Source organism: Mus caroli, chromosome 3, assembly GCF_900094665.2.
Source record: "Mus caroli chromosome 3, CAROLI_EIJ_v1.1, whole genome shotgun sequence".
Taxonomy (NCBI): domain Eukaryota; kingdom Metazoa; phylum Chordata; class Mammalia; order Rodentia; family Muridae; genus Mus; species Mus caroli.
In genome coordinates this window covers 109,713,310-109,741,193 of record NC_034572.1, presented here as the reverse complement: position 1 = coordinate 109,741,193, position 27,884 = coordinate 109,713,310, and the positions used below count along the sequence as shown (strand labels likewise).

The window sequence follows — 27,884 nt, the reverse complement described above, 5'->3', positions numbered from 1 at the left end:
TATAAGAAACAATGTCTTCTGCTTTGCAAAAGTAATTTTATACACATTCCTTACAGTAAATGCATGTTTAAAGTTTTGTGGTCTTCTCTATTTACATTGTTATATTTGAGACAAAGGTCTCACTATGTGATAATCTGTCCTGGAACTCACTTGTACCCCCAACTGTCCACGTGACAACCCTCCTGTCTTTACACCTTAAGTGTAGAAATTACAGATGTGCAACACCACACCTGGATTCATGGTGATTCACTTTATAAAAACACTGAGTTTTGCTTTATAAAAGTGATTTCCCCCTCCATACACCTAATGTTATCCCTATATCAGTGTACTTCCCTATTTCATATCATTATTGTGGAATTCTTTGGATGAATCTCTCTTTAATCTCACCTAACACTAACAAGTAAGAAGAGATTTTCTTAAGAGCGTCCTGAATTAACACTTAAAAAACCAGCTGTCCCATCAAAGGAAGAGTCCAGCCCTGAAGCCAGTGGTGTGACTTGCTGCACAAATTTTATCACACACAATGAACATCAGTTACTGTTCCCTCCCGGTGCAGGTGGTCCTAGCCTCTGTAGTGCCGGCTTGTAGCATTAGGGGTAAGTGTAGCCTAGGGGTCAACACATAAGAGGTGATACTCCTACTGTTGAAATTTAGAGCTTTTATCTGAGTTGGGACTAGAGTTCATGAGGTCCCACCTCCCTGGCTGAGGGGTTATTGGTAATTAATGTCTGCCAGGGGAAGGGAAGCCATTTTCTTCAGTGGTATAGCTCCTGATTATACACATACACGCGATTCTAATTAAATTCAGTGGATCGTCTTTTAAAAAGGCCAAGAAGAAAGGGGGGGGGGGAGAAAGGGTTCCAAAGATAGCAAGAAAGGGGAGAAGAAAGAGGAATGTGAAGGGGTGACTATCCTCAAATACACCGCATACATTTATGAAATTGTCAGTTAATAAGTGTTTATTTTGAATAATAAAAGCAAAAGGCTGCATCCTAAAGAGCAATAGTACATGATTTAAGTCTTATTATTTGCTAGATTATTTTATTATTTCCTATTGTATTATTATCATTATTACTACAACTACTACATTATAAATTATACAAGAGTTATACTTGCCAGAGATAAATGAATTTTTATTCCTACTATTTGGGATGTCTGAGTTTTAAAATAGTGAGTTATTCTGATAATTTATTGCACAGTACAATTCTGTGTTTAAAATCATGCCTTTGGTTTCACTGAGAAACCTCATTGTTACATAAAATATGTTAATGGGTGATATAAGTTAATTTAATATGGTCAACCTAGGCTAGGATTCACATAACTTAATAACATACTAATTAATTAATTAATTAATCAATTAATCAATTAATTAATTAATTAATCATGGGGTGGGCCATGAACATGGCATACAGGTATGGGTCAATGAACAACTTTAGGTAGTCCGTCTCCAGCTTCCAGTATGTGGATTTCAGGGTTTGAACTCAGGTCCCCAGGGTTAGTGGCAATCACCTTTCCTGGCTGGGTCAACTCACTCTCCCTAACTTAGTGTCTCTTTAACTTCACTGCAGAAGACATTCTTAGGGAAAATCAGGGACACCACTAAGGTAAAAGCTTTGCTAAGTTTACCTGAAGGGAACTAAAGTGACAGAAATCAGTCTATTAGGCTGCAGTGACATCTGCTGGTAAGAAAGTTAATTTCTAAAAATTGTGTTCTGTGAGTAGGACTTTAATCTTCGCAACTCAAATTTGCATTCTGGGTTTGGCACATCAATGGCTGTAAGTAGAAATTTAAGGTTCTTGCTAGCCTGTGGCACCTTTCCCTATGCACCTTATAAACCAGCCTTCCTAATGTCACAACCTTTAATACAGTTCTTCATCTTGTGGTGACCCCAAACATAAAATTATTTTCATTGCGACTTTATAACTGTAATTCTGCTACTGTAATTGTAATATAAATGTCTGTGTTTTCCTACGGTCATATGTGACCCCCATGAAAAGAACTTTCAACTCCCCAAAGGGGTCGTGACCCATAGGTGGAGAACCACTGATATAAGAGAAATGTTGTTAAGGAGCGAGTGTTGACCCTGACACAGGGCACAAAAGCAGTGCTCTTGGTCCCCCCAGGACACAGTGATCCCTGAGCACAGCCCAAGCCAGGTCCCTTGGCATCTCACCAATACTGACTCCTGGCTAGAAACTGGCCGGTTGAGACTTAGATGTAGGCATTCTATTACTGTGAAATTTTATTTATGAAGAATTGGAAGGAGGCAGCTCCAGGCCTTGGGAGGTGTACCTCTTTTCTGTATACTTTCCTTTCAGCAGCTAGCATCTTTACCACTCACCCCCTGCCTTTCAGGTCCCACTCAGCCCTCCCTCACTGACACCCCTACTTTTCTGGGGCCTGCCCTGACTATTTTCCCCTGTAGAAAGAATGCCACATTGCCACCTCCCACTTCTGGCTGGGGTCGCCTGGAAAAGATGGAGGCATCACCTCTATTTTCTCAATAAAACAACTGGTTGTTTTGTTTTGTTTTGTTTGTTTTGTTTTTTAAAAAAGGAGTGAGTGTCCTCAGAGATAACTGCTCCCAGCATACTTGTCGGATGGTGATCCATCCTCCAACACTAGGGTACACAGCAGTGTTTACATCAGAACTTGCTCCGACATCCTGCTCTGGATAGTTGAGCCTAGGCTGTAAGTAAGAGCACCGAGTTTTAAGAGGGGGAATGATCCAGGGTAGAATTTTCTTTTGCCCGAAAGTAAGACATGGCTGCTATTGTTTTTGTTGAAGACAGGGCTCCACGTAGCCCAGTGTAGCCTCAAACTTGCCCTGTAGCCAAGAATGACTTGGTCCTCCTGTCTCCACTTTCTGTTGAGGTGTGTGCCCCCACATGCCCCACAGCACATGCTGTGCTGGGGACTGAACCTGTGGACTTGTGCATCCCAGGAGACCATCCCACTAACTTCGTTCAATCCATGCTTGCTGCCTTTTAAGAACAACTGATTGGACATCCTGACCTAGGGTCATCAAACTTTACAATGGGAACGACATTTGCTAATCATTTTGATTGCCCCTTTCTTTCATGAGGAAGGTGAGAAAAATAAGTTAAAATATCTTGGATACTTGTGAGGATTCTAGAAAAAAAGCCCCCTGATGTTTTCCCATTCTGATAGCCTTTACTAGATGTGTATTGCTTGTAATTTAAACAAACAAACAACCCTTATGCATGCAAACATGCTTTAAAATTTATATTTAGCTTTCTCCAATTCATTTTTGCCAGCTTTCTCAGACTCAAGATGTGTTATTTGAATACAGAGAGTATTATGTAATGCTTCTATCTGGCACATCCAAAATATTCTTTTTTTTCCCAAGTCCTTCTCAGAAAAGCAAGCTGTCTTCTGCATTTCTTCAATGTAAGAATGGAAGATGAATGTGGACCAGAGGAGAGGAATCAGTCTGAACAAACCATCACTGGAGATGTCTGTGGCTTTCTGATGGGACCGTGCTCACAGTCTCACACACTGGATGTCCTATCAGACCAGCACATTTTCCCTCAAGTTTGCATCCCCATAGGCATTGTCACACAGGCGACACGCTAGCATGGAACTTGCATGTGAGAAGTCATGCCATGTAGATAAGTAATAACCAAATGACCTAACAAATGGTGCTAAGCAGGCTTTTTTTCAGCGGTGTCACTGTCAAATCCTCTCTGTTCATTGGTGGGTGCGTAGCAACATCCCCCTTAACATGTCAGTGGTGAGTAGCACACCTCCAGTTGTAACAACCAGAACTATCTGCTCCAAATTGCCAGATGTTCCTAGAAACACACACACACACACACACACACACGATTAGTCCAAGTTAACACCTGGTATGAAATAAAGCTGCTCTCTTGTGATAAAAGCAAAACAAACAAAAAGAGAACTAAAAAATAAAATCCCAATTGGGTTTTTGATATTTTCTTCTCAGAAATCAATGAAATGCTGAGATACAGAGACTCTGTCACATAAATTTCATGGAAATTCCCTCTGTGGACAGGCATGATACCCTTGCCTATAATCCCAGTGATCAAGAAACTGAGACAGGAAGACCCTAAATTGAAGGCTGGGCCAGATCATAAACTAAAGACCAGACTGGACTACAGAGCAAAAACAAACAAGCAAACGAACAAACAAGCAAGCAAACACATCCCTTTGCTGCAGCGGGCTTCCTAAAGTATATTTTGGTGTTTGCAGAGGCTTGCTCTCTTTCAACGCTATGATTTTGATCCACCCATACTTCATAACTAACTTCAAAAATCACCTGGCTGCACAGTCCTTTTTCTTTGATGGGTATTTCTGTGATTTCTGAAGGCACTGTCAAGTTCTTTCTGGTATACTGCATCCTTCCCAAACAATTGCAACATGTAAAGTTTCATGGCAAATGTTTCTTTCATCCTTACCCTACAGGGAAGGACATTAAGAAGGCTCAGGACCCAGTGCAAGCGTGTGTTAGAAAATAAATGGGTTTTATATTGTGAGAGACTTCACAAAAGGAGACAATAAGGAGGTGAATCAAGACCAGGACTTGTGTGTTGGGGCGGGGTGGAGGGAGAACAAAGTTGGGAGTCTTAGTAAGACAAAAGCTGACATCGGCGGTCTATTAATTACATGTCTATACAGCAACCTGGAAATAGTTCCTAGAAGCATTTTTAAAGCTTCCTGAAGCTTTTACCTCCCTTTGAGCTGTCACTGGACACTTCCTTGTCTGTCTGTTCAGCCTTCTCAACATCAAGTTCTGTGAAGGAGGAGCCTTTAATACCCTGAAGCCCGCAGATATTTTATGTGGAATGTGTAGATGACAGGAAAACGGAAATGCCGGAAGTCAGGAAGGCTGGTGAGAAACAGGTGTTCTCAGATGTGCTATTAATAGTGTCACCATGACAACAGTTGTAGAGGAATCTAGCAGTATGTATCAAAGCCCATAAAAGAGGAGATGAATCCCACTAGATCGATCGAGGTGTGCAATTTCGTTGGACTTCATTTTAAGGGAACAATCACGGGCTATGCTCATCGATCTGTAAGGTAGGGTGATGTATCCAGTATTGCATAGCAAGAAGGTAGCAAGTGAACTGGGAGCAGGCTGGGGAGTACAGAGTCCTGGTCTACTCACAGTGGGATGACAAGGAGATGGTGCTACCGAAGCATCTGTTCAGGGCTGGGGAGAAGCCTTAGTGGGAAAGGCGCTTGCTACGAAGCCTAAGCATCTGAGTTTGATACTTCTAACCCACGTTGTGGGAGGATCTAATAGACTCTGAAACGTTGTCCTCTAACCAACACACACACACACACACACACACACACACACAGAGAAAGAGAGAGAGAGAGACAGGGTCTTACTCTGTAGCAGGGCTGATCTTCACAGGAATTCTACTCCCTCAGCCATCTGAGTGCTGGGATTACAGGGGTGATCTTTGATTTCTTTACACTGCTGTAAATATGCCCAAACTGATAGAATATGTACGTACTGTGGCTTTAGTGTGAAGAGCCAGGTGTGATGATGTCTCATGTCTGTAATCCCAGCATTTTGGGAGACTCGGGCAGGAGGGGCCTTGAGTTTGAGGCCAGCCTACATTAAAGGATAAAACTGTCTCCAAAACAAAACAAAGGGGGAAAAGTATATAGAGAATGAAAACAAGGAACAAGCCTCTGGTTCCTGGGCACTGCGCACAGACAGTGCTCTCGGTATCTCCCTTTGTGGATGTTGGGTTTTCTAGCATTAGAGCAACCTAACAGCTTTAACGCTTTCAACATCTGAAATGGGGAAGCCTCTGTACTCTAGTCAGACATACCACCTCTCTTATTATTTAAAACCAATTCTTAATAAAACCTATGAATATTAACCTGTCCTCAATTTTCTAATGTTTAGGATATATATAAAACAATCACATTCTGACAAACAGGGGCTCTTCAAATGTGATGTCTGGCAAGGATTTCGTCCCAGAGTCTAATAGCAGAGCCTGTAGGCTTTACTCCTGAGCTACACTGCTACACGGGTGTAGTTTTGAGCCTGCACAAGTGATTTTGGATCATGTGGAGCACGAGTAAAAGGTTTTCATGGAAAGATGGTCTTAGGAGGTCTAGCCAGTGTAGAAATCTTTCTTATATAGACCTAAATGTGTTTTTGTTGATGATTCATAATATGAGAGAAAATAGTAAAATTCACATGGTTATTTAAAAATTTCAATCAAACACGGGGCTATCTTCCCAATAGGAAACTTATTCCTGGTGAACACATCAAGTTTTCAGCTTCACTGTGAGTGGTACTGCCAAGTACAGAGAAACACGGAACACATCACCAAAGCACCCCGCTCAGCTATTAACACAGTAGACAGCTGATGTTTATTTATTTGACAGTGGACGACTAAGAAGCAAAAATGTATTACCAAATTTGGATGAAGCATGTAACTGACATAACTTTTAATGGGATCAAATGAAATATATTTCTGATTGCATTAAGACACACACATACATTTTTAGACAAACAGACGCTGAACTGACGGCGGGAAGGTATTGCAGTGGAACTTGGGTGGTCAGTATTTTCCTATTTCACGCCTTATATGAAGAGAAGAAGAAAAGTGATACACAGAGGCCTGATAGATTATTTCTTTTCAGTAGTGGTGAACAAGGTCAAACCAAAGGACAGCAGGCAAGACGCAGACACTGGCTCCCACAGCGAGAGGTGTGTAGTAGGAACAGTGAACTCCTGAGGGTATCCCACAGCCTTCTCACATGATGGCTCAGTCCTTTTTATTTTCAACAACTATGTAATTGAAATTTCATCATGATGAATAGTGCCTTGGGACTTAAAAAAAAAATCCTAACAAAATCCTGGGTTCTGTATGGAAACATTTTTGTGCAATACAGTTATTAAATACTCACAAGGTAGCCTATGTTTTAATAATAAAGATCTTTGATACTAAAGTTTTTTATTTCTGCTAGCTTCTACTTAACCATTCTTTCAGAAGTTATTTTTATACATAGTTATTCAACACATTCTGTAAAATATAAGAACTAATGTAGATTCTCAAGGTCACACGCGGTGACAGATTACAGGGACACATTGACTCCTTGTTGCATATGAGAAACATGGCTGGCACATTTCAGTGATCCATGCAGAGTAGGCTCACACAAAAACCAAACCAAACCAAAATAATAAAAAACAATTAAACAACAGTCAGCCATGAAAACTTACACTGCCAGTCACCAACAGGCCTAACAGCAGAAACAGCAGCACTGACAGCTTCGTTAGAACCATGCTGGGCTCATTCAGTTCTGCTGAGATGGGCCAGAAAGACANCGGCAACCAGGAATTTTCCTGGCTCTCTACAGTGAGTTCANNCTAAACTCTCCTCACATGGCTTTTCCCTATACCGCAGGCATTTCAGGCTTCAAATAAAAACAATCGACCTTCACTGAAAAGCTGAAAATTGTCTCTTGTGAGTCTCTGGAAGCAGCTTGCTGTAGGGTNTTGAGGCAAATGCCAGGGCTCAAACAAACTGGGGAGCAGTCCGAGATGTAAACAATAATGTCACCATCTTGGACAAAAGCTCTGCACAAGAAATCCTATCCCGGTAAGGCCAACTTCTTGGCTTTTGAAGTCCATGTGTTTTATATTCTAGAAGTACCGCATATGGTTTTTTTTTTTCTATTATAGAGACTTATGGACTAGATAAAAGTTCATAGTGTTGCTTGAAAAAAACAAAAATAAAACCAAAAACACACAGCATGGAGAAGCCACTGAAAACCCAGCACGGTGTTTTGGGCTTGTCTTTGTTTCCGGTTCACATTTTACTTTTATGGTTGGCATACGGAAAACCAAACTGGGAAATCATAATGTTGGAGTACTTTAAGGGCATGCCGTCGTAGATGTTAACGAGCTTATTTATACAGTAGGATCTCTGCAGAAAGTGCTCTGCCCGGTGCCACATTCCAGAATACCCGTTGGTTTCTTTCTCCAAGTTGACCATGTTTATGGGTTTCACGAATATCCCTGAAGGCTTGCCAGTGTGCCTGGTGACGAGGAAATTCATAGCGATGTCGTCACAGTTCTGCNTCTCGTCGATCAGCGCGTGGACGGCTGCAGGCTGCTTCTGGAAGAGTTCCAGGTATTTGCTGTTGAAGAAGGAGGCTCCGATGAGCACCATGGAGTACTGGTCGCCATTCCCGGGTCCCGGTGTCTGCAGCTCAAAGCCCCCGTAACTGTAGATCCCGGAGGAAGTAGAGACGTGCTTTCTAGGTACAAATCCTACGATCTGATCAGGAAATTGCTGAAAAGAGGAAGAAAAGGAACAGTTAAGTGTGGTGTTTCTTTGGAGCAGACACGGATAAAGACGCTTGTGTATGACAGAGGATGATGGGCAGAGGATAAAGGCAAAGAAGTACCATTACCCACTCCAGATCCTGAAAAATCTCCCAGGCTGGAGAAAGGCACCAAGTAGGATGGGGGTGGGGGATGGGGAGGAGGGGGATGGGGGTGGGGTGGTTAACAGGCATGTGTAGGCACAAGTGACTGTCCTCTCCAGTGTACTTGCATGCACACCAAATGGTGAAGACATGCAGGGCACTGACCAGACTCATCCACAGCCACATACTCCTCATCAACAGATAGAAATCACTCTTGATACTTTATGAATAAAACTTAAAACACCATTTATATTTCTTTATTCTGTTCAAGCTGTTCTAACCAATCACATTCTTCGTACTGTACCTGATCCTATCTTTATATTTATGACAGGCTGATTTTTTTTTAACCATTAAGTGGAAGCCTCGTAGATGAAGCATTATTAAGAACGTTTTGCATGAAGATGGCCTAGTCGGCCATCATTGGGAAGAGAGGCCCCTTGGTCTTGCAAACTTTATATGCCTCAGTACAGGGGAACGCCAGGGCCAAGAAGTGGGAGTGGGTGGGTAGGGGAGTAGGGGGTGGTATGGGGGACTTTTGGGATAGCATTTGAAATGTAAATGAAGAAAATATCTAATAAAAAAGTAATTAACAACAACAACAACAAAAAAGTTTTGCCTAAGAAGATGTTGCTTTTGGGGCAGGAAAAAAAAAAAAAAAACCTGTTAGCAGAGAAAAAAGAACAATTCATTGATCAATATGCTAGGCATGAAATTAAAAGCAGCAGCTTTTAGAAGGCTGGCATGGACACAGTGCTGTCACCACCTGCCCTTCGAGTCCCATGGTGCTATGTGGCCTTAGGGACGACTTACTGCAAATATAATCAACTAGGATAGCACAATATTTAATCAGAAGATCTGCACACAGTTCTGGATTCAGGTAATCTGTAACATAGCTTGCAAAGCCCAACTATTATTAGTATCTGCTCAGTGGGAGAGCTAGCAGGCCACTTATGCCGGCTCACTCAAGCTGGCATTTAGGGACAACCAAGCCAAAACAAACACCTGCCGCCACAACGGTACACACAGAATTAGGACCTCAGGACTTCTCCACATGGGCTCAACTAGTATGCGATTTTGTTGCGGCGATAAATGGTTTCTTGTAGAACAAGCTTCTTACGTTGTTAGTATACAGATACATTTGCCAGCTGAGACACAGATGGTCTGGGGAAAACTTTGCTGCATCGTAGTCTTGGCTGCACCAGATCCTTTCATTGTTCTTGGGAAGCTAATTCCATTTTTATTTCCCATTTCAAGAAGATGTTAAGCCAAGATGTTAAGATGTTAAGTTTCATGCTATCTTAAGTAAGCTCTGAAAATCTCCGTTGGCTTATGATGACTTCAGCTATGGTTTTAGATACTGTACTGTCTTAGTAGCCTCCATTAAAAAGCTAAGCTGCCCAGGCTAGGTATCACATAGATAAAACTTTACCCATATGGTGTCATTAAAAAAAAAAAAAAAAAAAAAAGCAACATTACCTGCCAAATTGAGAAAGCAAAAACAAGGTCCTGGGCACTAATGAGTGTGTCATCGTCTACCATCAACACCGCTGCAATGGAAAGGAAAAAAGAGACACTGAACGGTGGAAATGAATGCAAAACTCAGGAAGATACTGGTGTGGTTGTGTCTATACAGACCATTCAAACTGACTACGTTCTAACCTAATTATGGGGTCAAAAACATTCTTAAGGGGAAAACAAAATCTGCCTGAAGGGAAAATACCATCATGCAATTATAACACATCCACCCAGAAACTAATGAACACTTAACAAAGCCAAGGTACTTAAAAAAAAAAATCACACACAGGAGAAACTGTTGAACAGGGGAAGGAAAGAATGTCACACATAACGTTAAGATAAATGTCACTGTGCTGGCTTTACGTCAACTTGAGTTGAGAGTAGGGAGCCTTAATTGAGAAAATACCTCTATAAACCAGGATGGAAGCCAGCCTGGAGGGCATTGTCTTAACTAGTGATTGACAGGAGAGGGCCCAGCCCACTGTGGGTGGGGCTATTCCCTGGACTGGTAGTCCTGAGTTCTATAGAAAACAAGCTGAGCAAGCCCATAAGCAATACCCCCCTCCATAGCCTCTGCTTCAGCTCCTGCCTTCAGACTCCTGTGCTGACTCCTTCAATGATGAACAGTGATATGGAAACGTTAGCCAAATAAACCATTGCATTTGGTCATGGTGTTTCATCACAGCAATAGTAACCCTGACTAGAACTGTCATCTTAGGACTTTTTCTGTAGTGGATAACATACACTCTGTGTGTACTGTGCCACCATACAGCATACCTTTTAAAATATTTTAACATTATCCTCTTTGTTATCATCATAAGATGTCTCTGTGTTCGCTCCCTCCCCCCCCCCCCCCCCCCCCCACACACACACACACACACACACACACACACACACACACACACACACACACGAGCTGCTTGTTGGAAATCTGGAAATGGCTTAAGTGTTTTAAAGTGCCTTTCTAACAACTTCCCTGAAAGCTAGAAGTCCGCCCACACACCCACAGGAGCCCTGTCAGACCTTTCAGATCCAGCTTTGACTCACCGTTGGTCTCCACTTCAGGGAAGACCTGGAGTCGGTTTCTCATTTTGTTTGCTGTTTGTGGTTTGAAGATGACAGGGATCGGGTGAGGCCCTAGAGAATTCCACAACTCCTCTGGGCCCTTCTCTCCCACATTGTTCCACACCACGATCACCTTGTGCAGATTCGGTACCGCCTGATAATGATTTAGGAGTCTTAGTAAGAGGTCTGTTCTGTTGTATGTCTGCATGATGAGAGTGAATGAATCCAGGGCCGACTTGCTCGGGGATTTGATCTCCCTACGCAGAGTGAGCATCTTGTCTTCTTTGATGTTGGGGAGTAAGTTGGTCAAAGCCCCCGCTACCAGCAGCAACACAAGGATGACCACCAGGGAGAACCGGAGCACTCGGATCCCCATGACTCTTCCCGGAAGTTTGCAGATGTGGCAACCCCTGGAGTAGAGGCGGCAATAAAATACAGTCATTATGTTTCAATTAAGTCACTGACCACTCTTGTCAGGGATTTACCTTCATTTGTAAAGTGATTTGGCCTGACAAATATTAAAAAATGTGGTCTTACATTCTCTTAAAAATATATGTTTGTCAATTCTTTAAGAAGGTCTTTAATAACAATGTATTTTGATCATATGCATTTCCCACTCCTCCCCGCAGCTCCTCCCAGATCCACCACCACTTCCCACACCACTTCAGGTCATCCTTTTGTTTTTGAAGAAGAACCCACTGTTGGGGTAACCATTTTGTCCATTGTGTGAAGGTTGTCTTTGTATTATTCCATTGCGTATTGCTATAGTGCAGAGAGCTGAGAACTGGGGGGGATTTTGGTACTGCTTAGGGATCATCACCTGCCTCAGTATTTTGTGAACATTCACCTTCCTCACTTGATGCATGGCTTAATAAAGAGCTGATGAGCTACTGTTAGTCAGGAAAGAGAAGGTGGGACTTCTGGGGTGAGAGAGAGTCTCATGGAGAAGACCAGGCTCAAGGACATTTGCTAGTAGGACACCAAGGTGGTCAGATGTACCAGGACTGAGAGAGAGTTAAAGAACTAGCCATGTGGTGGGTTGTAAGCTAAGATAATAAGATTAAGTCAAGTCCAGCTAGCTGAGAGGTAGTTTAACCTAAGGCCTAAGCAATAATAAAAATTAGTAAGTCTCTGTGTTATTATTCACACCACTGGTGAGTCCAGAAAGTCCCACTATAATCCACAGAGTCCTATTTGTGCTGACTATATGTGCCATATGGGTCTACTCCTTGAGTATAGTTCACCTCCAGGGGCCAAACCCTTCAAAAGAAAATGAAAAACATGTCCCTCTCACCCTGATGCATCAACTATCAATAGCTTTCAGGGCTGGGAACTCACTGGCCCCTCCCACTCATTATAAGAATGCTGTCTGGCTTGATATTGTGCAGGTAGTAACCACAGGTGCTCCTTTCCTCTTCCTCCTCCCCCTTTTCCCCCCTCTTTCTCCTCCCCCTTTGTCTTCCTCCATCTTCTTCTCATTTGATAGTTTAGATAACTTATGGGGATTTGATAACTTTTCTGGAGCTATTAAACAATTTGAATAATAGCACCAGGTTTCATATCCAGAAAATCCATGCCTATATATGTGCCAAGCTGCTCCAGACTGTAGGCCGTGCTGTTCTGCCAGGATTCACATGCACGTTGAAGTAGGAGATCATGGTAATTTGAATGAAAATAGCCCCTTTAGGCACTATATTTGCATGCTTAGCTCCCAGTTGATGGACTGTTTGGGAAGAGAGGAGCTGTGTGGCCTTGTTGGAGGAGTGTGTCAATGGGAATGGGCACTGAAGTTTCAAAAGCCCCCTACCAACTCCCCCCTCTTTTCCTCTTTTCCCTCTCACCCCACTCTCTCACCCCCATCTCTGACTCTGTCTGCCTGGTATCTACAGACATCAGAGTGTAAAGCTGTCAACTACTTCTCCAGCACCACCCCTGCCTGCCCACCTGCAGTCATGCTCCCCACACCATGAGAACTAACCCTCTGAAATTGTAGGCAAGAGCCCAATAAAATGTTTTCTTTTGTGAGAGTTACCTTGGCCATGGTGTCTCTTACTGCAATGGAAGAGTAACGAAGACGGGGGGGGGGGGGCTTTTGTATTTCCACAGGACCAGGTCTCACAGCATAGATCACAAGGTATGGTGATGCACATTGCAATCCCAGCATTCAAGAGGCTGAGGCAGGAGGATGGCATGTTCCAAGACAGCCTGGGCTACATAATACATACTAAGACCCTACCTCTAACAAAACAGACCAGTCTTCCCAAGCTAACCATGGAATTGTAGCAGTGAACACAACGGAAGGAAACAGCTTGGGTCCTCACTAGTTAGGAGGTTCTAACTAATCAACCTCTGCAATGTACAGGCTCAATCTTACTGTCAGTTTTACAGACTTAGACATGATTTTTCTGTCTCTACATATTGTCATTTCCTGGACTGCTACCTCCTGCACTGATGGTTTTTAATTAACCCTGACTCTGGTTTCGGACAATTTATTACCCCACAAACCTCCACTGAGCTTTTCAGGTATATCCTTAAGTTATTTTGGTAACTGTCTCGAATCTATTTTGTCAATACGTGACTCCAGCTTGTCGTAGCTGTAGTCATCTTATGCGCGTGCGTGCACACACACACACACACACACACCCACCTACACACAGAAAAAGAGAATTATGTGATTATTATTACTAGTGTATTTGTTTTGAGTCAGGGTCTTGGGATATAGCCCAGGCTGGCCTTAGGTTGCATATAACCTAGTCTAACCTCAAACTTGAGGTACCTTGTCTCCTGGGTGCTGGTACTGTAACTGTATTATTCCTCATGACTTTGATCCATTTTTTTTAAACCTCACTGAAACTCTTTTCCTAGATGACATAGCAGACACATTATTTATTGCTCAATACTGATAAAGAATGAAGAAGCTCTTAGAAGCTCTTGCTGAAAATCAGCCCATGGTTATTGCATGGGAACCGTCCACAGTGATGGCACTACTCTCTTTAATACAGAACTGCCTTTATGTACCGGGATCTACTCTTTTTCACTTTCTTAGAAAGGCACAGTGGTATTCGCACACACAGACCATATCTAAGGTCTTCATTCACTTCTGTGGTTGAACTCAGGCAACTGCAGCTAGGCCATTGTCCCACAAGCAACCCCTTAGACTTGTCTAAGCAATCTGTAAGACTGCAAAGAGGATACCTTACAACAGGGTTGGGTTCAAATAACCACCATACTCCTAAGACCTCATTTCATGTGGTTTTTTTCCCATTAATTAATATATTTATTTATGTTACATCCTGATCACAGCCCATGCTTCCCCCACCCCACATCCCATCCTCCTCTCCCATTCTCCTCTGAGAGGGGAGCCCCACCCACCACCCCACCCTGGCACATCAAGTCACTGCAGCACTAGAAGCATCCTCTCCCACTGAGGCCAGACAAGGCAGCCCAGAAGGGAAACAGGATCCTCAGGCAGGCAACAGAATCAGGGACAGCCTCCGTCCGCTCCAGTTGTTGGGGATTCCGCATGAATATCAAGCTGCACATCTGTTACATATGTGGGGGAAGGGGGATAGGTCCTGCCTGTGTATGGTCTTTGGTTGGTGGTCCAGTCTCTGGAAGCCCCCAAAGGTCCAGGTTATTTGACTCTGTTGTTCTTCTTGTAGAGTTCCTATCCCCTTCTGGTCTCTCAATCCTTCCCCCAACTCTTTCACGAGATACCCTGAGCAATGGTAGAAAGATTTCTCTAATTCAAGGGCAAAGAGAAAGCACACATAGAATGCTTTCATAGCTTCCCTTTAAGTTTCTGAGAATGGACAGCTCAGGGAAGGCATTCCCTGATGGAACAGCATGATGGGTCACAGGCAGCTTAATTTATGTTCATTTTTTGAGAGAGGGTCTCTCTCTCTATGTAGCCCAGACTAACCTTGAATGTACAGTCCTCCTGCCTCAGTGTCCTGGGTTCTCTGACCACAGAAATGCACTATCATGCCTGGCCTTGGGAAAAGCTTATCTACAAGGACAAGTCACAAAAGCTCTCGTGTTTCCAGTCCAGACTTGAAAAGCAGTATGATTTTTGACAGAAAGACTTTTCCAGAATCTTCCAGGGTATTGGTCTTAAACTATGTTCTGCGGTTTGTTCTATTAAGAAAAGCAATTTTGTGTCTCTTCCTCTATCACGGGCTCACTTCTAAGGTATGAATAAATTAGTAACATCAGCCTTCATGCAATTACTCTTTGAGGATGGTAATCTAAGGCTTTAAAGCCCAACATTTCCATTCCATGCACTTTCTTACTAACACAGCACACGCTGCTAAGAAAACCAACCAAAGACACAGGAATTACTAATCTTGATTCCAAAGGCTTGAAAAATCCTTTTAGCACTGAATTTAAAAGTGGGCCTCATAAAACACAGTTCAGTTATGCATGGTCACTTACAAACACACTCAGGGTAAAACAAGGTTTTGCCAACTGCATTCCAGGCCTCTAGAATTAAGAGCTTTGTGCTGCTTTAGGGAGCTAAGTCAAAACGACATATTCTTAAACCTCGAAGTGTTTCTACCCACTCACTCCCTGTCACTCCAGGCTGGGAAAAGTAAAGGAGATTAATTACTATAGATATTGTAAACTGTAGACAATGTCAACCATGCTCTGGACTGACAGCGTCCCTTTCATTTATACGCCTAAGCTGGAGTCCGTCCCCTGTGCTGACGGCACCTTCAAACACCTTCTAATCCCCTACCTTACCTGTATCTGAACGGTTTCTGGAGATCTGAATAATTGATGTCTTTTGAGATAGATCGTAAATATTTCATTTGGCGTTTATTAAATAATGCACCTCAATTAAATTTTGCAAATTTAAATGTTTGCATGGAAGAGCAAAAGAGAAAGGACTTCCCAAACTTCAGTACAAGGGGCACACTACCTTGAGAATAGCTGAAGTCAAGCACTCTTTGATGCACTCTGAAGGACAGGTCAAGCTTTCTATTTTTGTCATTTCTGGAGACCCTATCACCTAATCCACAGCTTGTGCTCTCAGTGGGACATAAACAAATGCATCAGCAAGATGTGAAGACTTGAGAGGTAAAGCTGGCCAACCTGGCTCTTGCTCACAATCCTGCTACTTAAGGTCAAAGTCTACCATGTCTGGATAGCTCCTCTGAGCTATAGTTGAAAAATAAAGGAATCCTTGGCCCAGCAGAACTTCCTCTTCCCTACCTTACCTGGGGAGCCCCAACCCCCACATCTACCTGAGGAATGCCACATAATCCTTTGCAAGATTGCAGGTTCAACTTCCTGGAAGGTATGACCTTAAACGTCAGCCAATGAAACTTCATCCTAAGAAGAACCCCTTCCCACTTTCCAAGGTTTATCTAGTCCCTGTCCACCCTAAGAAACTTTATGTGCATAATCTGTTTCATTGAATATCTTCTGAGAGAGTTCTTTGAAGCTTACCTAAAAGAACCGTAGCACTAACGAGCTGTAACCCTGGTACCTTCAGAGACCTCCCACCAGCATCCACTGCCAGACCAGGATCCTGCTGACCCACCCACTCCAGACTTTGCTTCATCCTCTCGACCCCTCCGTGTGCATCCAGGGCCCAGACACCCCAGGGGAAGACTTGGACCTCGGAACTTGGCACTGTTCCATCCGTCCCTGCTTGATGTGCAGCAGAGCCTGGACACCACAAGGGAAGAAGCAAAACACAGAACCACACTGTCTCACTCCAAGGTGAATCTTATAGCTTCCTCTGCCCCCTTCTTTTGAGACAGTCTCTCTATGTTGCCCTGGATAGTCTGAACTAATTTTGCACCAGACTGTGCTTGAACTCAGAGATCCACTTGCCTCTGCCTCCCTAGCACTAAGCCTAAAGGCATGCATCACTCGCTCATAGCTCTTAGTCTGTTTTCTGCCTTTCTCTCACCTGGACAATCACACTAGATGAGATACAACCCTTAAACACTGCAAACATAAAACTACAATATCCTTCTTGTCTCTGAAAAGATAAAGGTTCTCCCAGTGATTATTTCTACTTGCACCTATGCTCACATCTGTAGCTCTTTGTAGTAAAGAACACATCCTTTTGGTTATTTTGATAAACTGTTATCCTACCCCAGAGGTATTCTAATCAGAGATTATTGTACCATCCAGGTAATAGCTGGCCAATTATGGAGATGTTTTGGGGTTGTAATAATGGAGGTGGAGATACTGTTTGCTATCTAGAGGGAAGATGTCAGGGGTACTGCTAAACACATCACAATGTGCAGGATGGCCCCCACAACAGAGTATTATCTAGCCTGTTATGCCCAAAGTTCCAAGGTGGGAAAGCTTGAGTGTTCCTTTTAGTTGCCTAATAAGATCTACTTGAACATGATAAGAGAGACTACCAGTAAGCCACGGCTCTTTGTTACATACAAACACGGGATAATATTTACTTGCCTCATTGCATAGATTTAGGGTCTAGGGAGAAACGCTTGCCTAGCATCCTGCAGCCACATTGGGATACACAGCAGCAACAACAGAGCCAGAGCAAGCTTTTCTGGATAGCATGCCTGTCTACTGTGGTATGGCTGTCACTAAAGTAAATTAATTCTTTGTGTACCAAAACATTCTTATAGCTTCAGCGTGATGTTACATTGCATAAGATACACCCATCTAAAGGGACATGAACAGCGTGTTCTTCTAATATCCTCACAGGGTTTTTGGAAACATGACATTTTGTTTTTCTGGTTTTTTTGTTTTTGCTTTTGTTTTTGTCTTTAAGATGGGTTCTCGCCAGGTAGCCCAGATTGGCCTCAAATTCTAACTTGTGCTCCCTCAGCATCCTGAGTGCTGACAATGCAGGTAAGCACCAATGATTTATTTTTGAAACACTTTCAGTGTCCCAAGGGAACTCAGAACAGTCTCTTCAACTCCCATTAATCTCTGCCTTCCGTAGCCCCAGAAAACCACAAATGTATTTTCTCTCTCAATGAGTTTGCCTATTTTAGTCATTTCTATGAATGGAACTATACATTAGATGGCTTTTTAAAATCTTATTCCTTTTCCCTCGCAAAATTATTTTAAAATTTCATACACATATGTAGGCATCTCTTTTTGGCATGTGTATGTATGTAATGTGTGTGTGCGCATGTGCATCTTGAGTGTGGGTAGCCACACCTGTGTATGAACTCCAAACACTAGGTGTCTTCCTCAATTATTATCCACTTTATTAACTGAGGCAGGTTCTCTTACTGACCCAGGAACTTGCAGATTTGGCTAATCTAGTTAGCCAGCTTGCCCCATGGACTCTGCCTCTGAAGGGAGCACAGGGATTGGAGGGGGGCATAACATACCTGCCTGACATTTACTTAGGCTTTAGAGACCCTCACATTTGCACTGTAAGCACTAAATAGTGAAGCGCCTCCTGGTACCTCCTCCCCACTCTATTCTCACTGCTAGATAACACTCTATTACACAGACATTTCACATTTTGTTTTTCTGCTCATTGCTGGCACTTTGGTTGTTTCCACATTTGGGTTATTATCGATATTGCTGCAGAGAACATTTGTGAGCAAATGTTTATGCAGACATTTGTTATCATTTCTCATGGGTGAATGCTGGACAGTGGGATTACTGAGTTATGGTGGGAGGAATGTTTAAATTTCTGAGTGAAGTGGTTTCTGGGTGAATATTATTGTAATTTTTTAAAAATGAGGACATAAGGTAAAGTGAGAAAGGAAACAGCGCACAGTCAAGGAAGTGCAAGCTACAAATACATGGATGCATTGAGACAGAAAGGGAGATCTGAATTTTCTAAGACACTCTATTTATCAACAGTCACCAGAAGCAGTGCTGCTGAATTCTTTTCTTGGGGCTGGCTTCTTCAGAATGGAGGAGCAATAATTATGCAGAGAGAAGCTGCAAACAAATATGCCAGGATGGAGCAGGAACAACAACAACAGCAACAACAACAAAAATGTCCTCTGGCTCATCAGGTAGGAACACAATGAGCATCTTGGCACCAGACAAGGAGGATCTGCCGCATTCATCTTGTGCCACAGATGGTAGGAGACTGATAACGGTTCTGCCATTTCGCTGCGAGATCTGCCCGATACAGCACAGACTGTTTCTTTTTGGGCTCCTTCTCCAGGATATGTACTCGCATAAAAACTGGTGATTACAGACTACAGATGCTAAAAAAAAGAGGCCTTCATCAGCCAGGCCTTTTTCCCCCACCATCCCAAGGTGGAACACAGAGGAAGACGCAAAACGTGGGCCTTCTGTCTACAGACGTGCAAGATGAGAGCTGGGAGAGACAGCTGCCCATTGCCTAGCAGCCTAGCAGCTCCTGGGCAGGTGTACTGCATGCAAATAGCACCGTTCAAACTGAGACAAAGGGGCAAGCCCGCCTCTGTATTTGCCATTTACCTATAGCGTACTTCCTTCTGCCCAGGTGAATAAACGTCTACTCGACTCTTGTAACTCTCCCTCGGTGCTGTCCATCCCGTGTGCTCCCTGGAACTCCAGACATGGAGACAGGCACCATTTCCAATATTACAACTGCAGCCCATCACTCTTTCCAGAGTGGATGTATCTCTTCTATTACATTTATTCTGTGTAGGGAGTGGCCCTTGTCATGCACGGGGAGGTGAGAGGACAACTTGTGGGAGTCATTTCTCTCCTATGTGACTCCTGGGGACCGTGCTCAGGTTGCCAGGCTTGGCAACAGCTGCTTTTACTTGCGGGACCATCTCACTGTCCCACTGTGTGGCAACATTTTGAGAAAATTGGTGGCAATCTTTAGGAAGCACAATAACATCTGGCTCACTGTCTGAGTCTGTAACTGTGCTGTAACTTCAAAAATTGAATGGACTGAGAGGATCTGTGTTGAAATTGCCCTAACTTGGGTTAGAGAGATCATTTAGAGGTTAAGAGCACTGGGTGCCTTTCCAGAGGTTTCAATTTCCAGCAACCACTTGGCGGCTCACAACCATCTGTGATGTGGTCAGATGCCCTCTCTGACATGCAGGCATCCATGCAGATAGAGCACTCATACGTTAAATAAATCAATTTTCAATTGCCCTAATTTTTGCAACAGATGCCTAAAAAGTTAACAGAATAAATTCAAATATAAATTAGGTCCCATCAACAGGGCACTCAAGAAATGTTTCCTTACGTAAAAGACCTGGGCGGTCACCATTAGATGATGGGGCAAAAGAGTCATAAATGGGACCTCAAGCCCAAGCCACACAGGCCGCTTTTCTGCTTTCAACACCAGAACTGGGACTTGCTTGGTTAGAGAACACAGATGCTCAGGAAAGGGCGTTCATCTGCCAGGAGATAAACACATCTTAAAGTGGAAGGAAGGGCTCAATCAGAACTTGGGTTTTGCTTCTCTCTATACACATACATGCACAAGTTGTAGCCAAGGTGCTTGAGTAATAGATAGCCCAAGTCTCTGGCTAGTTTTGTTTTCATTTGCAACCCTGACCCTACTCTCATCTTTCTGGGGTTATTCTGAATTGAAATATTTTTCACTATCTCAGTTTCTACAGGAACTCTTAGTGAACAAACTTATTTGTCCTGGGGGTGGAGGGAGGGAGGAGTGGGAATTCACCATCTGTTAGACATCATCATCCTTTCCCCAGGGGTTTAGGAGGTCCTTACCTCCTAGACACTAACTAGGAAGTATCTGACTGACCAAATTTAAGCAGACAAAATTCTCACCTACATGACTGTTACAGTTTGGTCCTGAGCTGCCTTTCATAGGTTCATGTGACTGAATACTGAGTCTAGAGGTAGCTGCACTCTTTAGGGAGATTGTGGAGCCTTTAGGAAGTGGGGTCTATCTAGAGGAAGTAGAATCATTCAAGGGTAGGTCTTATGGGTTATCCATCCTCCTGGGTCCAGTAGACCTCTGTCTCCTTGCTGGCCACATGTAATGAGCAGCACGGACCAACCACCATGGAACTACCTCTGCCATGCCTTCCTTCTCATGATGAACTGTAACCTCCCAAATAGCCAAAATGAATCCTTCTTCCATCAAGAAAATTGTTTCTATGATCTATAAAGTAATGAATACACTGACAGATTAATATTTAGTTTGGGCTCTTAAAAGTAATGAAACTATAGACTTTATTGCCCCTTAATGAGTTTTTCCATTAAAATTTTAAGCAAGATAAAATAGAATTTACTGCAATCTGAATTTTTTTCCTGGGTGTTTTAGGGTAGCTTAGGAAGATTTATTTATTTTTATGCATGTGAGTATTTGCCTGTATGGTGTGTATATGCACAATATGCACACCTGATGCCCATGGAGGCCAGAGACACATCAGATCTCTTGCCAGACAGTTGTGGACTGTCATGCGGGTGCTGGGAACTGAACCTCTGGAAAAGCAGCCAGTGCTCATAAACACTGTGCCGTCTCTCTGACACCAGGAGATTTTGAAGATTTTGCCCACATTCAGGAATTCCTTCTTGTCACTGTTACTTTAGAAATGCCACACAGCTCTTTTTCTGTTCTGTCACTCTGTCCTCTCACTTTATTCCAACAAAGCTTCACTTCTGTGACTTGCTTTGCAAGTCTAAACATCCTAAAAATATTTTGCTATTTTGTATTCATAATAAACTACAAAACGTAGGATACACACACACAGATACACACACAGAGATAAAAATAAAAGAGGGCATGCATAGCTGTGCCTTGAGACCTTTCCATGCTTATGAACAGTCAATCATATAGTTAACAAATATTGATCATCTAAGTCATGGACTAAAGTGAGCCATGCTTTCACATAACAGTTTACACACACATGAAGGCACACATGATCACTGATTTCCACCTAAACCCTATCCTTTAGATGGTCCAATTCTGCCTTAGTACTTTTTAAAAATTGGTTATTTTATTTATTTACGTTTCAAATGTTAGCCCCCTTCCCAGTTTCCCATCTGCAATCCCTGCCCCCCATTTTTAGTACATTTTTGAAACCATAGTTCTGAAACAGAAACAATACAACTTTATTTTTTTAAAAATCTGTGTACAGCATCACTTTTAACTGGGTAAACGCTGCTGTACCCGACCATCCTGCAGCATGGGTAGTAAGAAAAGCATTTCTGCACCGATTACAGCACATCTGAGCCTGCTGCTGTGGACAGCCAGGCGGAGTGAGCCATTTCGTTAGAGATAAATCAAGTTAGAGGGAATAACACTGACAGCTTTCGCAGCAGGTCATCAGTCATGAGACACCTGTGTCTCCATTCCCCTTCCTGCTTTCCCCAGCCTGGCCGCACCAAAACCTGCTCATCAGTCTGATGAATAAACTCCCGTTCTCCCTTCTCCCCCTTCCTCCTTAAAACATCATATTCTCAACCCAGCTCCCAGGAGCCAATAGCAATAACTAGAATTTATTTATCAGTGACTTATGGAGAAATAAAACATAAAAATGTATAAACTGTTTTTAATGCACAGCCTGCCTCCTCCAACCTAGCCATTTATCACTGAGGCACACAAGGAGGTCCTCTAGAGTGTCAAAGTGCACAGGTGTGAACTATTGTAGCTAAAAAGTATTCCTAGCCTTACTCTTTCTCTTGGAATTGTCACTTAATCACAGACGATTAAGATGATAATGATGTGTTGGGAGATGGCCAATTTAATGCATACTAGAAGCATACTAGAAGAGGCTCAAAGAGTGGCCTTATTCCTAAGAACATTGCAAACTCGTACAAGGACCCAAGGCATCAATGGATGCTAAGCACTAAGCTAGAAACAGAAAAGCATTTTTAGCTCAGCAGAGTCTAACGCAAAATTAGTTTGAGAACTGGGTCAGAAAGAAGTCAAGTCCATCTGCAAAGCCTTAATTTTTGCCATTTCAGAATACTGGTGCTTTTCATTTGAACCTCTACCTGTTTTAGTAATAGAAGATTGGAGACGAGGAGAGCAAGTTTGTTAGGCGACAAATCCCCTGGACTGTCCTGCAAAGCGTTCCCTCCTAGCTGAAACTCGTTTTTAGCAGCTTCCAAAGTCACTTCTTGAAGAGAAACAGATTCATGCATATGAAATATGGCTTGTAAGTATTTCAGATACTAAGCCTAAGATGGAGTTCTCAGATTCATGTGATCTGTCTCCCTTTAGTGGGAAAGGTCACACAATCCAAGGTGCTCTATCCTGTCAACAAATACCTACAGGTTCTTACCATGTGACCAGCACTGTTGGAAAAGAGAGGCAGCCATAGCTCCTGCCCTCCCCAGATGTCTGAGCTTGCCTCCCTTTACATCAGACAATGGTTCCAACTGATAGCACTTCTAATTTTTGAAGAGGAAAAAAATAAATAAATAGGCACACTTCATTTTGTAGATTCAATAGCTGGGACATGTATTTCCTGCAGCACAGAGTGGTGGCCAGAATCAAACCCCCACCTCTCCCGGGAGCCACTCTGTATTCTCTCTGTGTTTTACAGGATTCGTTTTCAGTTTTATTGCAGACAGCAAGAGTATTCCATATAGAAAGGTTACGGAGGTGGTAGCATTCACTCAGGGACAGGGTGCATACTTAAGTGTGTACATGAAGCCACAGGCTCAATCCTTAGATAAACTGATAAAAACAGATGCTACATTTAATCTTAGCTAAAAGGCCAACATAAGGTGGCTCAATCCTAGAAAGGCTTCAATCCATGTTAAAATAAAGGAAGAAAAGGAAAGGAGAGGAGAGGAAAGGAAAGGAAGAAAGCAAGCAAGGAACCACAAGTATTGATTTTATCCTAACATCTGTATTATGATTTTAGTGGATCCACCTTAAAAGAGGCGTTATGGTATTTTCTAATAAGTTTTGGTCCCAGCCAGAATTTTTATTTGTATTTTTGGAGACAGGGTCTCATTATACAGCCAAGACTGGCATAAAATTCACGGTCCTCATGGCCTAGCCTCCCTAGGGCTGGGACTGCTTCCATGCCTGCTAGAACTTTTAGTTTCAAGAAAACAAACCAATCAATGTAGAAAATCTGAACTAAGTCAGGTATGCTGACCTGCCTTTGATCCAGGGACTCATAGAGCCAGAAGCAGGCAGGTCCCTGTGAGTTAAGAGGCCAACTTGATATGCATACTGAGTGGCTTCTTAGCTAGTCAGGGCTACAGAGTGAGACCCTGTGTCAACCATTAACAGCAACAACAACAACATCCAAACGATAAACAACCTAAGACTAAAATAATGGTATTTCACCAATGTCATATAATTCTATTTACAATGGGAAACAAGACAAAACAAACAAAAACACCAGTCACCCAAGGGTCCATGGATGAATAAATACTCATCCATTTGGGAAGTACACATACAATGTGTATACCATTTAACTCCATCTCAAAAGGGAATTTAAACTATGTGAAATGAACTCTCACACAAAAGGGACAGCTACTGTATGCTCCCACTTACATGTGATATTTAGTGCAGCCAAACTCACAGAAACATGATGAACACTCATGGTTGCCGAGCGCTGGGAGCAGGTGGAGGAGGACGGTTTTATCTGGAGATCAGTTATACAACAACATAAAAATACTTGAGACTACAGAACCGCAAGAACGATTAAGATGGCACATTATGTTAGATGTATTTTACTGGGATTTTTAGTTGTTTTTTTAAAGAGACAGAACCTGTGACTTACCTCATCATATTATTAACTTTTTACAACAGCATTCTTTATGACTTCGGTACTTCAGTGGAACAGGCTCTCTTGGTACTATTAAAAGATAGCAAAGAATTTTCTGTGATGTTTCCAGTGACTTTTAAATGAAAAAAAAAAAAACCCTGCTATTCTAGGTTCTAAAATGACATTTGGGGACTGAGGTAGATAGTGTTTTCTTGTTGACTGATGCTAACACTGCAGCGCTTTTGTCTTTAGATTTCTCTGGAGGGTCCAGAAACAGTAAACAGAGACTGTCCCAACTGATGCATCTGAAACCAGGGCACACACATCTCAAAGTGACACTGAGGACCGTGAATATAATTTGCATCACTAGTTAATTCCTAGACTCACGTTCATCTTTACTCTGACCCTCTATTACAGCTCCCTTTTAAAACAACACTTCATAGGACAACAATCTGATGTATCTCATAAAGCATGGGTCTAAAATAGGGTTGCAGATAAATGCCACATGGATTACTGAGGTTGACAGATGGCACCCTTGTCATTCTTGCTGTCTGTTACCGGAAAGGACTCAGGACAGGAGGAATGTCCGTCCTTTCATCTTCTCTGCTTTCATATTTCAATCTTCAACCACACAACTAACCATGCCATACAGTGTGCACAGTTCATCTAAAGCGACTAACTGAATATATACGTAAGTATTTAAAATAGAGATACACTTATTAATTTAAGAACCTTTATTACTGTATCTATTTTGTAGTTTTCTCACTGGAGACTTCTCAAGTACCTCATGTGACTGCAGGATTGCTTAAACACTGACCGCCAACACAGAGCTAAGGAATCAAAATCGTTGTGCTCCCAACTCCTTCTTTTAAGGATAAGAATTACTGCGGGAGTAAGATGACTGGGTGAGCACAGACAGAAAGGCTCATCGAGCAACAGCTGTTGTCTCTGTTCACTGTTTCAAATTCATCCCTGCTGCACAACTTAAAGACTGTACCATCTAAAATACCGATGGGTTTGCCTTTCTCCCCACCTCCCTCTCTTTACATTAATTTGTCCTCTCCATAAAACTCTTCCAGAAGAAGAACTCTGACTTATCTTGCTTTATAGTCTCGACACCCAACACATACAAGATAATCTCCAAATGATAACTGAGTTCAATTTTGACGTGTGGGACATGTGTTAACATGTGGGACATATGTTAACCTATATGTAGGTTAACATGAACAGGATAGATATTATTTAAAGATTACAAAAAGAAGTGAGGCACAGTAGAAACAACTCTTCCTGGTTTAAAGAGTGTCCTTCTGTGCTTTATACTGCAAACGAAAATGCCTTTAACGCTGATTGGCCTTTATGCTGTCCAGGGCTAAGGATTAAAAAATAGCACGGTCACAGTCAGAAGGGAGAAGATCTTCAAGAGCAGATCTACCTTATATCGTAATAAATCTAGGAAACTGATAAAGCTGAAATTAAATTTCTTTATGTCTTTCAAAACTATTCAATAACAGGTAATGTGGGTTTCTTCCTATCTCTGCCAGCTAAGCAACTTCGGATTTACAACAGTGCAAGATGGAATACAGAATTTATTTCCAAAGGCAGGATAAAAACCACATAGGCTCAAATTGCAGGTGATCTTAATGAGAAGGCTGGAAATCCGTTGCTGAAACTTGATTATTTCGTTATACCATCCCCACTATCATACTTAAATAACGCAGTCTTCAAGGGAAAAAAAAATCAATTGCAATAGCTATTTTGCCTTAAACGACCTAGTCTGCAGCCAGTTCTGGCTTCCTCAGCAATGCAGTAGGGTAGCATTGAAAAACTGCTCTGAACAACAGCAACAGCAACAGAGTAGCCTTTAAAAAGTAAATGCTACTAATTGAGAATATTTGCTTACATGAAAATAATGGCCCAAGAAAGGCAAAGACAAAAGAGACATGTTTGTCCTAGAACTTATAATATAGAATCAAGCCGTTTGTTACCAGCAGTTTTTAAAAAGGAACATTTAAAAAAGATTTCAAGATCTATTTTCAAAAATCTAAATTACAGAATAAATCCTTCTTACCCACAAAGTTCCAAGAAGGAGGGCAAAACAAGCAGAGGTCCCAAATGGAAAGATAAAATCAATGAAAGAGAATCTCACAGTTGCCTCACCTCTAGTGCAGAAGATTGCAGCGGGGCCAGCGGGTTTATTTGCAGCTTGGTTAGCATAAATCGAAAGGAGAGTCTCCTTTGCTTGCCTCTTTTCCACCCCTTTCCTAAACCGGGCTTCCAACCTCTCTGCTGGTCCAATTGATAACCTAGGAAATGCGCCGCCTGCAAAGTGACTGCCTGGAGAAGGGGACAGTCCCTGAGTGGCCACCCCTCCCTCGTTTTGGGTGACGCTCTACTTCCTGTTAGGCAAAAAGGCTTTCCCAAGAAGCTCGGTTTTGTAGTTTCCAAGCCACCTTCCCAAACCAGACCTCCTTTCCCGGTTTCCCCTTCTAGGTAACAACTTTTAATCATTCACGTGATCGGCCAGCTGACCTTGTCTAAACAATCCCCTAGAAAGATGCTGGAAAGTGTCCCTCTAGCCAGCCCAGGCCCACAAGGCTCATCCCCAGCCTCCCACCCAACAGGCTTGTATCTGCATCTCCTGAAATGGACCATAGTGACAGCTACTGTCTTGGGGGTGACAAGGATGCTAAAGGAACCAGTCTGCGGTTGCCTTCAGGGCTACAACCGAATGATGTTGCAGGGGAGAAATAGCAAGAAGCGGACCTCAAGGCCATAGTCTATGGCCCTCTTCCTAAAGGACGTTTTAAAATACCTTTAAGTGTTTCTTTTGCAAAGCACTCAACGATCGCGTCCCGCGTGACGGTTTCCGCGGGTGGGGGTGGACTCCCTTAGCGTTGACCTCGGGAAGCCATCCTCGAACATCCCGTGCAGTGGCGGCGCAGCACGTGGCCGCCTGGGCTTTTCAGTGATGCTGCCTAAGGCACAGCGGGGATTTGAGGTCCTTTAGTGGGTTAATGCTGAAGGGGCAGGAGCGGGCTGCACTGCATCCGGGGACGATGTGATGGACGATCCGGGTGGGTGACAGCGGGCCCTGAACCAGTCAGCCACGTCTGCAGAGAGCCAGCACCGGTATCTTTTGTGAGTTCAGGAGATAGGACCCCCAGCTCAGCTAGAGGATCCCCCAAGCCCGGACTTTCCGCAGCCCCCAAGCCCCACCTCCTCCCCGTAAGCCCCTCCCCTGCCAG

General features: G+C 42.9%; 1 protein-coding gene across 3 annotated transcripts; it reads right to left on the bottom strand.

The window, feature by feature from the left end:
* Nucleotides 1-6,356: 6,356 nt before the first annotated feature.
* Extl2 (exostosin like glycosyltransferase 2) lies at nucleotides 6,357-27,862 on the bottom strand. Of its 3 annotated transcripts, none has more exons than XM_021157989.2 (5): nucleotides 27,452-27,862; nucleotides 24,655-24,729; nucleotides 11,006-11,433; nucleotides 9,920-9,990; nucleotides 6,357-8,307 (listed from the first exon to the last, which is right to left on the bottom strand). In XM_021157989.2, exons 2-5 carry the CDS (start codon nucleotides 24,660-24,662, stop codon nucleotides 7,822-7,824), a joined length of 993 nt encoding a protein of 330 aa, XP_021013648.1. In that variant the 5' UTR covers nucleotides 24,663-24,729; nucleotides 27,452-27,862; the 3' UTR covers nucleotides 6,357-7,821. The 3 variants fall into 3 exon arrangements, with proteins under 3 accessions (XP_021013648.1, XP_021013649.1, XP_029331367.1); XM_021157990.2 differs by lacking the exon at nucleotides 27,452-27,862 and adding an exon at nucleotides 26,797-27,104; XM_029475507.1 differs by lacking the exons at nucleotides 24,655-24,729; nucleotides 27,452-27,862 and adding an exon at nucleotides 24,426-24,603.
* Nucleotides 27,863-27,884: the final 22 nt, after the last annotated feature.